Source organism: Lepeophtheirus salmonis, chromosome 14, assembly GCF_016086655.4.
Source record: "Lepeophtheirus salmonis chromosome 14, UVic_Lsal_1.4, whole genome shotgun sequence".
Taxonomy (NCBI): domain Eukaryota; kingdom Metazoa; phylum Arthropoda; class Copepoda; order Siphonostomatoida; family Caligidae; genus Lepeophtheirus; species Lepeophtheirus salmonis.
The window spans coordinates 21,848,142-21,861,976 of record NC_052144.2 but is presented as its reverse complement, the minus strand read 5'-3'; the positions used below and the strand labels follow the sequence as shown (position 1 = coordinate 21,861,976).

At 31.6% G+C, this 13,835-nt stretch overlaps 1 protein-coding gene and 1 long non-coding RNA gene across 2 annotated transcripts; one reads left to right on the top strand and one right to left on the bottom strand.

Annotated features, from left to right (window-relative positions):
• Positions 1-70: 70 nt before the first annotated feature.
• On the top strand, positions 71-750 carry LOC121128986 (uncharacterized). Its single transcript, XR_005868322.2, has 2 exons — positions 71-425; positions 479-750. It is a non-coding gene; the product is annotated as an uncharacterized lncRNA (long non-coding RNA).
• A 1,295-nt stretch (positions 751-2,045) lies between these two features.
• On the bottom strand, positions 2,046-3,933 carry LOC121129467 (quinone oxidoreductase). Its single transcript, XM_040725193.2, has 2 exons — positions 3,026-3,933; positions 2,046-2,966 (listed from the first exon to the last, which is right to left on the bottom strand). Exons 1-2 carry the CDS (start codon positions 3,402-3,404, stop codon positions 2,290-2,292), a joined length of 1,056 nt encoding a protein of 351 aa, XP_040581127.1. The 5' UTR covers positions 3,405-3,933; the 3' UTR covers positions 2,046-2,289.
• Between the last annotated feature and the right edge of the window lie 9,902 nt (positions 3,934-13,835).

Sequence of the window (13,835 nt, the reverse complement as noted above, 5' to 3'; positions counted from 1 at the left end):
ACTGGTACAACATAACCTTGTACAAACACGAACTGAAGTTGATACTTTATCTTTGACAAGCAAATTTATCCGTTTAAATAATTAGTTCAATTATTTTTTGACAATTTACTGGGTTAGGCTATCATATAACAACTCTGTCCATGCTATTTTATTTAAAGAATTGGAGTCCCGAGTGGACTTCATTCTTTTACATACATCCAAACCCATTGAGGATCTTCCAAGTCGTAAGGAAGCATATTGAACTTAGTGAAGAGCTCCTCAAGAGGATAAGTCTCCCATAATGGATTGCAGCGAGGAACGAAAAAGACTGTTTGATTTCACTCCAACCCATTACTTATCAGGCATAAGGGAAGTCAAATGGAACGCTTGTTCTGTATTAACTTCTTATCTTTGTCATCATCAATTCAATTGAAGACCCAATTATCGTCAGTCCATATTTATTGTAATTACTAATTTGTACTTACTGTCATTTGTTCAGGATAGCTATCAATTATCATGAGCCTTCTTCATCAAATAACGAATGTGCGGAATTGAATCTAACGATAGATAGTGTTTCTTCATCACTTCCGTAATTAAAGAAAAAGTCATTGTAATGAAGTGGAATATAATTACATATAGTGATCATAAAGGATTAATTTTCAACAATCCTTCAGTTTCATTCCACTCTTAACATATAGTAATCGTTTTTCAGTGTAAAGAAGTGTTAAAATGTAATTTTTAAATAATCAAATATTTGAAGGGATTGATAAATTTGGGGAACTGTTCCATTAATATAGCAAAAAAGCAGACTATCTCCTTTTATTATAAGATGAGTATCAGACGCCAAAGAACTAAAATCGATTTAAAAAAAATATCTAATAGGGAAGTTATTTTATTTATTTAAAATAAGTTACTTTTGCTTTTAGTTTACGATTCGTTTCATTTTGGAATCTTTTATTATATATATATAATATATATTTGTGCCCCAAAAAGACTTAGGAACGTTTGTATTAGCTTCAAATTTACTGTTTTTTACGTTTAACCGAACTTGAAGCAGTAGTTCTCGGAGTTGGACTGTTTTTGAATAATATGGCTACATCACCCTCAAATATAGATGGAACTGCATCTTTCTTTAAGGTACCGCGAGAAAGAATAGCTGGTAACTTTCTATGGGGGTTTAAATCTGTTCTTTCAGATTTATAGTCTTCTTGCACAAGATACTTCGAGTCTTAAAGTATCTTGTTCTTGCCTAAAATGTTAGAGGCACAATCTTGAATTTTTATTCGGTTCCTAATCTTTCCTATAAGTATATTAATAGAAACTTTGTATATTGATACATTTGTTCAAAGTTAACCTAAAATATTATTGAAAGAGAAATAAGTACATAGTAATTGCTAAGACATCATATAATTAAATGGTACCTCGGTATAGACCTGAATCAACTATGAAGAAGAGTTTCATTTTTTATAGGAAGCCTATGAAAAAAAAGTCCTTTGGAATGCTAGAGTAATCTGATATCCACATTGGGACACAAAAAGTAACATTCATTGTTATCAATTAATTATAAATACTTTTATTTAATTCCGCTCCAATATTAATTAGATACACAATGACAATTTATATTTCCTTTCAGTGCCAATTCTTCTTTTCTACATTTAGCTAGTTAATAGTAATATTCTTCCTTCTCAACAGTAGCCAGCAAATATTGGTAAGTCCCCTTTTTTATATGTCCTAGTTAAATCTAACAAAATGTAATTTGCACCCTCCACAAAATAGGAACAAGTCATTCAAACTTCCCGAATTCATGCTTAAATTATTTATTTTAAACGTTGCATATTTATTAAGAACAGTAGGTATTAAAAATAGTTAAATTAGCGAGAAAATGAAAGATATTGATGAATAAGGAACTCTCTTTTTTGAAAAGAAGTGACAGACAATTAAGGAATAACAAAATAGTAAATCTATTTGTTAGGACATCTAGCTCAATAAGGTTTAGAAGAATAGTGATAATATAAATATATAGGTGATACGACTCTTATCAAACCAAGAAATTAATTTTTCAAAAATAAGAAACACTTATCAATTTTTATTTCTTCTAAGGACAGCTCTAAGCTGAAGTCCAATATCAAAAAATAACTTAACAAATAACAAAAATAATTTCATAAGAACTATTTAACCTAAACATATTATAAATTATAAAATGAAAACAAAGGAGTAATAATAATTAATTGATATAACTTATTACGTTAACAAACGCAAAATAAAACAGTTGATAGTGAGTTTAGTAAAATGACAACTCATATTTTTTTTTCATTCGATCCTATGATGCATCATTCCGTTTTGAAGTTCTTGTACATGAATCTCTTGTTGTTCTTCAAAATCATCAGCAACTTTAAGGACCAACTTTCCCTTCGCTCCCTTTGAATGAATGATATCATAGTGAACGTTCTGAACTTGATCCATTAAGTACACTTTGTTAATGACTGGATTAACCCATCCAGACTCAATTCCTGCAACAATGGCTGCCCCAATTTCTCGCCATTCTGACGGAGAAGATATTCCAAGACTAACTCCTTTAACTGATGCTTCAAGAAGCATGAGATATCGAGGATTGATCTCAACAGATCCACGACAGCCAACTACCATAATTCGAGCACCTTCTTTGAGCATTTGAAGATCATGCCCGAGGTTAATATTGGCCAAATGCTCGATGATGACATCGAAACCATCACCTCCAATATGGTGTATCATCTTTTTTTCATAAGACTTGTGATTATGGTTGAAGACATGATGAGCTCCACAGGCGGATACGACATCCATTCCATCTTTTGTTCCAGCTGTACCCACAACAACAACCCCCAGAGCTCGAGCAATTTGTACAGCTGCAGTTCCTACAGCACCAGAAGCACCGTGTATCAAAACTTTTTCTCCGGGACGAGCTTTAGCTCCCATAATAAGAGCTTTGTATGCCGTAAAATATGGAACACCTATGAGTAATATAATAATTAATCATGTTACTAATAAGAAAAAAATAATCATTTTGAACCTAAAGCGGCACCCTGAGCCAGTGATAATCTCTGATGAAGTTTGAATACATAAACAGACTCCGTTATTATAAACTCTGCATAAGAACCAGAATTTCTTCCTGTAACGAAAACCCTTTCACCCACACATAAATCGGAATCTTCATGGGGTATATTAGGGCCAAGGGCTTCAATATAGCCAGCAGCATCAGATCCGGGAGTATAAGGAAGTTCGGGGAGCTTGGAGTATTGGCCTTCTCGAATATATGTCTCAACTGGATTTACTCCAGAATATATAACTCTAACAAGAACTTCTCCTGAATTTAAAGGAGGAAGAACAACTCCGTTCTCCACACTAAGAACTTCAGGGCTCCCAAAATGATGCACTCTCACGGCTCTCATTTCTCAATTCTACTAACAAGAGTTTCATATAAATTATTTTTTTTCTTTATTCATGAAGACGTACTTCAAGATTATTTCTACTTAATTCCTCTTTCTTTTATTAAACCCTTGACAAGTTTTTATTAACACAACCTGATACCAGGAAGTAGGATTGGTAATATTTAAAACTGAAGATAAAGTAAGCTTTTGTAATGTATAAATAAAATAAGTATATTCCGAGTGACATTTCAATTTTCCAGATTCTAATATGAAGTGACTTTATTTTAAAAATAAGATATTGTCATGTAGATTTATCCCAAAAATAATAAACCACCATCTTAATAACTAATTTGGTTAAGTTTTTTAAATGAAAGTAATGCTTTTCTCATTTGAATTTAAAAAATTATCAACGTAAACAATCAAAAAATTCCGACTCTCATTCTTAGAGGCTAAAAAAACGTTGAAATTTGAAGACCACCCAAAAATATTTTTTTATTTACCCAAGCGTCATCATTAACGATTAGCTTTGTATCTACTCTCTACCTCGACTGTCGAAAGGGAAAGTAAACATTTAAAATGTTGGTAGCAAGCCTTCTGTATTTTCGTTGTTGCCAACTGTTTATTATTATTAAGGGAATAGTTATTAACAATAATGCCTAAATAAGGCATAAAAATGGAGCTGAAAATGCAGGAAAAACCCCCGAAAATAGAAATAAAAAAGCAGAAAATGACAAAAGTGTAAATAAATCTAGTAAAAAAGGGTTTATTTCATTTTTTTATTCTTATTCCAGCAAGTCCTTATTCCATTAAATAAGCATCTGATCCCTCAGATGGTCCTCTGTTAGCCTGTTCCTCTTATTGGTGAGAAGGTCTTGAAAATGCATAAGGATCTTTCACAGTCCACAGATGTCATGGGGGCGCTGTTGAAGCTCGCTATGATGTCGGAATTCTCCTTCACGCCACCCACATTCTCAACAGAGATCACTAAATCAATATTACTCATATTCTCAAATACTGGGGGTTTCTTGAGAATCTCTTCCAGCTTGTGGTCTGTAAGGAGCTGCAGCACCTTATCGTAGTCCAAGTCATTTCCAAGGAGCTACAACAGAGAAGAATTGATGCACTGATACATGTTGGTGGTGCCCAGTTTAACCATGTTAATCAAATAATAGAGAAGAATAAGTATAAAATACTCAAAACTGTGTGAATGACGAAGAGTAACTCTGATGATTTGTTGGAGAGTTATAAGTGTAGCTCCTTGTTGGACTCAGAGTAGAATTGAGGATTAACATCGACGTAATTATTACTAGATACGGAGTGGGGTGTGTGTTTATTTCCTTCATGTCATAGCTCCTCGCAGCTAATTAAATTAAACCTCATGTCGGCTAAATGCTCTTCTTTGTAACATTCTTCAAATTGTCATGACTACCACATTAATATTTGGTTTCTTGTTTTTTAACATATTCAGCGTTTCATATTATTTGAATCTCTACTCATAGTTCATCGGGAGGGGTGTCACACACCTTCGTTGCATTGCCCCTGTGTACGTAAGTAGTTATATTTTTGAATTAAATAATTCTAATTTGATAACTACTTGTGTGATCTATAATTAAATGCTCCCAATAAATTGTTTTTTTGTATGAGGCAATTATTTTTGCATGATGTTTCTAACATTGCATGTTCAATAAACATAGATTTGGTACTCTTAATAAATAACTAAAAAAAATGTTATATATAATATAGGAAATTATTTCGTCGGTAACATCAAAATGAAAAATGTTGTACTTATATATTTGCTGGCACAAAGATTCCTTTCTACTAGATTATATTTAAAAAGTTTATTTTGCTTTTGCTCTACTCCATTGTTTTTGTAAAGAAAATACTAACTTTTTAACTATAATATATCATGATATAGTTAATAATTCTTCTTCTAAAAGAAGTACATTATATAAATTAGTTCAAGAAATTTACCTGTGTATCATCATAACATTTTATGTTATTTCATAATAGTCACTAATGGTAGTAAGATAGCAACTAATGAGTTTTCATAGAAAAATGACACAACCATTAGCTTTAAATTATTACATACTTTCAAAGGCTTACCCGCCATTGCTCGGCCCAAGGAGGGAGGGAGAAATATCATTGATAGTGGTCAATGTTTAAGGACTCAAGGGAAAGAGTGGACACTCATGAGAAACAGAGCCTGTTTTTTTCCTTCTCTTTAATGATTGGCTTAAAATTGTCAGCTGCTATAAGGTTTATTTTAAAGCTCTTGAAGGCAATTTATTTACTACTTTATGGGTATAATTCAATTATTTATCATAATTAGCAAATACTTACTATTTGGAATATCTTTTTCATAATGGTAAAATGTAGTTCAGTGTATTGAAATAATAGATCAACTTCGAGTAAAAATTCTAATTCTATAAACTTAAATTATATTATTAGGGAATAATACTTTTAAATATTAATTAAATCAAGACACAATTTCATGCGTACTTGCACTTTTACTAGCCAGAAGATTGTTCCTCATTCCTCCTTTTACTGTTCGTCTCTTTCGAGAAAGTTTTACGTACATCTTAACACGAACTTGAAAATATTTTCAGACAATTTTTGCCTTGATATTATGAAAATCGGGTAGGGCGTTGTTTCTTCTTCAATTAGATCTTGCAGGATTTTGGTTACACATATGTCTTAAGACATTAATTTTTTGAGTTTTAATAAGGTTCTTGGCTGTAATGAATATATTTTTGAATACTTTCTTAGTACAATGGCATAAAGATTGTCCTTTATAATCTTTTAGATCAAGGAGTTTGAATACTCCTTAAAAATAAAATACGTTTAATTAAACAGGGGAACACTCATTTTGTACAAATGAATTCAAGCAAAAAAATGAACTTATCTTTGAGCGTACAATCGAAAACTGATCACAGTTTTTCTCTCAGTCATCGGAATTTTGAAATATCTGGGATTATGTTAATTCTGGACTATTATTGTTCAGAGTCCTTTTTTACCCTTAAAAGTAGGATTAATAAAACTTATGTAAATGTGTTTCTTTATGATAAAAAAAGGTTTTAATTGATTCTGTATCCTGTTCTGAATTTAATTTCTATTTTTAGGCTGAAAAATGATGAAAATACTTTTCTTTCTTTTTTCTTTTATAACTTATTCAAAATATATAGTGACGAGGAATATTATAGAAAAATATTAAAAGTACTATTTAAAAAAGATATATTTAAAAAATATACATCTCCAAGGATTTTTGTTCCATATTGTTGTGATCCCATTTTTTATGGGGGTCTACTACCAAATAGTCAACATAATATTTTTTTCTAATTTCAATGCCAATTTTATGGCGTATTGCCTCATAAAAGGAAGATCGAGGCAATCAAAGGAAGATACTGTTAACTTGATCATCAATCTCAAGAGATGTTCGAATTTGGGTTCTGAATTCCACGAGGGACAACAAGAGGAAAATCATCCGAGGAGAACTACTAAACCTCATAAAGAAGTAGAATGGACTCCTTTCTTGGGAATGAGATACCAGGATTGAAACAATAAAGATATATTCTCGATGAGTATAGAATTTTAATATTTCAAAATGAGATCACTTAAAATATACAAAATTGAACAAAGATCCTAGGAGATACATATTTTTTTAATATATAGATTCTGTCTCCAAAGATAAATTCGATTATTGTCTTCAATTAATTTGTAAATCCCCCCACCTAATGGTTCCCCTGGTTTTCAAAAAGCCCAGGTCGTTACCTTTAATGATTCCCGCAACTTTTCATAAAAAAAAAAAAAAAAAAAAAAAAAAAAAAAAAAAAGGCCCGAAATAATTTGGCACTTAGCCAATTAAGTAAAACATACCAACTGTCATTCATTTCTTAAGAACTCCCAGAAATCATTCTAATATTATTTCTCCAGATTTTTTACAATGATTTACTTAATATCTATTTCATGACATTAAAATCAAATCCTACATATTCAATACTGTATTATAATATTGCTTAGTAATATTATATTAAAAGCGTAGCTATACATTTGTATTTCTATATGAGAGCCAAAATTTATTCATAGAAATAATAAAATGGCTTATATGCATATATATACGACGAGGGATCAACAAAAAATTGTATTCCTGTCCTTCTGGAAACAGGGTATAAGTATAAAACAACTTTTGTCTTCGTTTCTTTATCAAAAATAATAACTTATGAAATAGTATCTTGTGAGAGGAGTGAATCGACACCTGATAAGAAATACATTGGGTATTTTTGTGTTAGCGAGGTAACGCCGTGAGGTATGTAGACACATTTGATATTACAGGCCTATCAACTCTTTTTTCCTTTATTTTTTCATATCTCAGTGCTGTAAACAGACAGTTTGTTAAAAGTAGAGCCTGATTGGAGTGATACTTTTTATTTTCTCTCCAACTCCTGCATATCCATTTATAATAGTGCATATAAATCATATCAGCTATACATCCACAAAGAGCTACAAAATATTAAAAATATTTACTCACCCACTAATCCATCGCTTTAGTGTCGTACACAGCGCGGAGACTCTATTTGCCGCATAAAATGCGTACTATGCACCACTGGTTTGATATACATAAACATAGAACTCAATATCACTGATTAGTATTATAAACAAGTCCGGTTTTTAAGGAATACTGGGAGAGATGTTGTCTTTAATGACTTGGGGAACTGTTACACTCAGTATCAGGGTATTAATTTATATGACTCAATATTTTTGCACCGTGTTTTATCGTCTTCACAACGAATTAACCCCCCCCATTTGGATTCAAGGCCCCTCTGTTCTAATCAATGTGCAAGTTACAAGTTTGTTTTGATTATATAACTAACTTTGATTAAAGAAAGAAGAGTGAATAAGAAGTAAGAAACAGTTTTTAGGGGCTTGACTTTTCATGTTACAAAAATTTCACCTCATCCTAAATTATATTATACAATAATAGTTAGTTTGTCTAGAATCACACAATCCGGTTTGTGTGTTTACAACTTTGTATATAGGATATTAATTTATGTAAACGCCTCCATTAGGCAGCTAAATCTTAAATAGTATATTTTGCTTCCTTGATATGTGTATGCCTTAGGAATAGAATAACTGAGTCATGTTCAAATTTTATAGGGGACATAGAGTCTGGGGTGAGAGTTGTAGATTGTATGTATATTACATAATAATTATGATTATCATCTCCATATAATCTTTGGACTCCTTATTATGTAACACTTAATTATTCCTAAGAATATGGATTCTATTAAGAAAACATTATTATATATTTTTCAAACTGCATAATATATAATTGAGTGACTTAATTCCTCTAATAATACATAATTTTGATACTGAGCTATATTTTGGAACTTAAATCATTCGTAAAATATCAAGAATGAGAGTGTTGTGGAAAGAAATTTCGTTACTCAGCAGGATGGGTCCCAGCTCACACTGCAAATGAAGTGCAAGTATGTTTCAAAGACAATTACGAGCACTTTAGGCCTCCCTCTTCATCTGATCCTAACTCCTTTAACTTTTTCACCTAGGATCTTGTTACTTTTATTGAATCACGCAACCTTTTTTAGAACACCCAGGAAAAGGGATACAAATCAGTCGGTAGTTGGTCATTTGAGAATGAGCGTTGTTTTTTATGGTTGTTTGTAAACAAAGGGACAGAGTCTTGCAGCAAAATAATAGAACCCCCTGAATGATGACATATTTTTTAAATGTTCCTTTAATTGGTTAGATGGAGTTGCACTGATTAAGCATAAGGAATCACTATAGTATTACATTTACTCCATCTAACCTAGAAATCTTTTGGTGAAATCCATATACATAAAATATATTTATTCCTCTAGGAATCACCTGTTCGCTAACTTACACAAATTAAGTTCAAGTGAATAACTTCTCCTGAGTGCGACGTCATGAGCTACGGCGATTACATGATATTTCTTAATATAAAATATAGCACGGCGTTACCTCACTAACACAAAAATATACATTATATTTTGTTTTTAGCTGTCGATGTTTCTACTTCTTTTTCATAATCAGTGTTATGAGCCAGGGAGCACTTTATAAATGGAGAGTGCACTTCTTTTCAGAAAATACATAAACAATCATCTTTAGTATATGTACGTATAATCTTTTATCAAATCAAATGCCACGTAGATATACTAAGGATGATTGTTTATGTCAACTTATGTATTTTCTGAACGGAAATGACTCTCTATGAATCAGAGCGTTGATTGATTGAATTAAAACTAATTTTTGTAAAGCTGTGAACACTTCTCAACAGTTAATGAATAATAATACCATAGTTGGGAAGATTGGGCTAAGTACTAACAACCGATTCTTGGCCTTTTTTAATATTTATTTTTGTATAAAAGGTTGCATGACACAATTAAAGTAAAAACAGATAGGTGCATATTACTGGCATAGATTGAGCATTGAAACTTCTTCTCAGTATGCGCCATTTTTTTAAACAAATAGTTAAACAAGTACAGACCTTTCGAATAATGTATAATCTTTATTTTGCTCTTGCCTTATTCTTCCTAAATATAGAATTACAATTTAATAATTTTGAATATTGTAACAGCTTGAAGGGACAAATTCTAATTTATCCAATCAATTTTTACAATTATGATAAGGAGAAAAGAAGCAGAAATATCTACAACTGAGAGCAAACTACACTACAATTTTTTTTGTTAGCGAGCTAACGCTGGGGTATTGTATAGTCGAGGGTAATGCAGTTTTCAGGCTTAGAAAGGACTCCCTGTTGGTAGGTGTAGAGGCCGCTTGGGCAAATGTTCCGGAAAACGTTGGGTGTACTAGATGCACATCTGTGGTGAGGTGTGTCCACCAAGTTGTTTAGCACAAAGACATTGTTATGTTTTGGTACAAAATTAAATCTGTAAAAAAGGATTAATACATATTAATACTTTGATGGTACTCTAATTGTAGACCACCTTGTATAACTTTCCAAATTTCCTGAGGCTATTAATATGTACGTAAAGATGTATACAAAATTGATACATATTTTCCTCATGTAATGATTTGGGTATTGAGTGGTTAACTGAAACCTTATTTAATCTCATCAATGTCAGTGATTTTTTTTTGTGATGATGATATCAAGTTGTTAGGGCTCCTGGAAACTGGAGAAAGAGGAAATTAAATTCTTTGAGAGGAATAAAGGATGGCAGAAAGTTTACTGCTCAATTTCAAAATGCTACGCTGCTGGAATAATTAAGTTTTTATTGCATGCAAGATTGTGGTAAACTTTTTAATGACACTCTACATGCCTTCGTGGATTGACCTCCTGGAGGGTATTTTAAAGTCCTTTATAAAGCTAAAAATAAAAGGCTTAGTATATACTAATACTAACCTTGCCAAAAGTACGTTTTTTTCGGATTTCCAAAAGGAACAGAGGAGTCTCATCGGAAACTAAGACTTTAGATTTTGCTTTACTAAACTCTAAAGCCTTGATAGAAAACAATATTGCAAATAATGGTGTGTTACATCCTCTGAATCTGAGAGCAATTATTATTGCTGCAGCAGCAAGATATGCTGCACTTATCATTAAAGTTCCGTCTCTGGGAAATAATTCGTGGATTTTGGTTGGAGAAGAAATTAAGTACCTTTTGTCAACTTAAAGACACCATTTAAAGGTTTTAAAAATGATTTTAAGACAATCTGAAATTTAAATTTGAGGCTGATTTTTAGTATTTAAATCAAATATCTTAGTTTCTTTGTTATGAATGCCGTGTTTTTCTCAACTACGATAGTTATCCGTTTTATATACGTACTTTTTGTAAATTTTAGTAACATTGCGATGTATTTTTACCCCAAAGCTTTAATTTTTAACTAAAATGTTTATTTAATATGTATTTTTTACTTAACTACCTCGATATTTAAGTGTAAGAGCGAAAAAAGAAGCCAAGAATAACAACAGATTGCTAGTAGTTTTTATATTGAGTCTCTAAACAGTATATTGTACAATATAAATAGGATTAGTTGAGTTCTACATAATTTGTATAAACAACTTGATGATATATTCTCCAAAAACATACAATTATACTACATTTTCACCACTCTTGAAAGGGATAATCGCAAAGAAAATAAGGGTAACTATCAGGGTTGTTGATTTTTCTGATTTATTTGATTAAAATCCGATTTTTTTTATTTTTTTTTATTAAAATTTTTTTTTATGAAGAAAATCTTAATAGTAGTAATACAAAATATAATTGTTAATTAATGGATTCTACTAGTGTTAGTCATACATTCACAATACTAGATACCAGAACTGCAGAGTATGGATTGAACTCGCTTGGAGTTAGGGGTTTAGCCTGGACTTGAAGTGGGACTCGCTAGTTGTTGGGTAACTCGTGAGTCCAAGTCCGGAGAACAGCTTATAAATGCCGTTCCATTAAATTAGCTGCATGTAGCCATAAACATAAGGAAATAAAAACATACCCCACTCCCTATATAGCAAGAACACAGATGTTCGATCCTCAATTCTACTCTGAGTCCAACAAGGACTTAAACTCACAAGTTCACAACAAATCCTTAGAGTGACTCCTCGTCATGGAAGGCACACATCTCTTGGTTACAATTTGTACTAAGATTTTCCCTCCTTAAGTTTGAAACAATAATACTAACAGATTTAGTTAATAAAAACAAAATTGCTCGCACTCTAAAAATACTAAGGACTTCCGACGCTAAGTATATGGTTGTATAAAATATGTTTGGTAATTATGTAAAAATAAAAGAAACCAAAATGTAATCGGTCATCCCGACAATTTAAGAATGTAGACAGAAGAACTGCATGGCTGTCATTATGTTTTATTAGTTTAGCTGCGAGCAGCTTTAAGAGTAAGGAATAAAAGCAAAGCCCACTCCATATGTAGCAATGATATGGGCAGGAATTACTACGTTTTTGATTTTCAATTCTAGTGTGAGTCCAAGAGGGACTGATACTTATAACTCACAAACAAATTTTCAGCTTTACTCACACTAAATACTTAGATGTCCCCCCTCCCTCAAGTTTGAAAGAATAATGATGAGAAATTAAGCGAATGATAAAAAGACTGGTTAGGTTGCCAACAACAAGAATATTCCTACTCTAAAAAATGCTTAGGATTTACAACCCTAATTATAAACCAGGCAACACTGGAGTGATACTAAAATATAGGAGTATTTGTAAATAAAAATGATCGACGATATATTTGCTGACAGATATCACTATTTTATAATAGAGCTGTTAATTGTAAGCATTTACAGTATGTAAAAAATGAAGAAATTGAAAAGGAAGTAACTGTCATGACGTATCATTAAATTAGCTGTGAGATGAAATAAATAAATACAAGTCCCAATCTGTATTAAGCAAGGACATAGGCTGTTCTCAATTCTCATTTTTACTTTAATCTCAATAAGGACTTACACTTATATCTCACCAACAAATCCTCAGCGTTACAGTCGTGGTTACACTTAATACTTATGTAAATGTTCTCACCTCAAGTTAGAAAGAATAATGGTAACAGATATAGAAAATAAAAAAAAACACTGTTCAAGTTGCCAACAACAATGAAACTCGCACCCTAATAAAGGATTAGGACCGTAAGCAACGAGAGGGGAGGGATATGTATATCGTCCTACTGATTATTATATTTAGGCCTCACAATAATAAAAAAAACATGATAAAGGAAGTGAAGCTTTTTATTTAATAAAACATCAGCCATTTTAATTTCTAATATATCAATCGATGTTATCATTACATTTTGAGCTATTAAAATGACTTATTTACTATCTATTTTTGAGAACATTGTAATTATATAAAGTTCCACAGAATACTAAACGAAAATCGAAAGCAATAACATTATTGCATTATCTTCACCACAAGTACGGAAAATCCTTCATTTCATTTTTTGATAAATTGTAGAATTTACTTAGACAAGTTACAATTTGTACACAAAATAATATATATTAAGCTTAGGGATGAGAAAATTGTCGAAATCTTCATGATAATAGATTAAATACCAACTATATGCTAGTAACCTGGAAGATATTAGTGTTTTTCTGATTATTTCTCCCTATTTTGAAAACTCAAACGTATTTGCGTGCAGGAGGCTCTATAGGGGCTGTTGAACGTCCGGCACGACTTGTCTACAGATACCAGGTGCTAGTATTGTGACAAAACTCAAAATATGATATTAAACTATAATTAGGACAGATAACATTCTGAAATGTGAAAAATTCCAGATCCAACCAAAGTTTATATCCCAAGAAAATAATCCCACGGAGTCATTTGAATTTTTCGTGCGGAAATTCGACTTCCTCTTATTAATTAAAATTTGAAATGCTGTCGAGTTTCCTGGATAGCTATTCTTGTACTTCAAACAGTCCCTATTGTCTATAATTTATATAGTGATTTCTGTCAGCAGA

Excerpts from the sequence above, each read along its gene's own strand:
- LOC121129467 (XM_040725193.2), bottom strand. The coding sequence starts at position 3,404 with ATGAGAGCCGTGAGAGTGCATCATTTTGGGAGCCCTGAAGTTCTTAGT. Across the intron at positions 2,967-3,025 it reads GGCTCAGGGTGCCGCTTTAG|GTGTTCCATATTTTACGGCA; the intron begins GTTCAAAATGAT and ends TATTACTCATAG.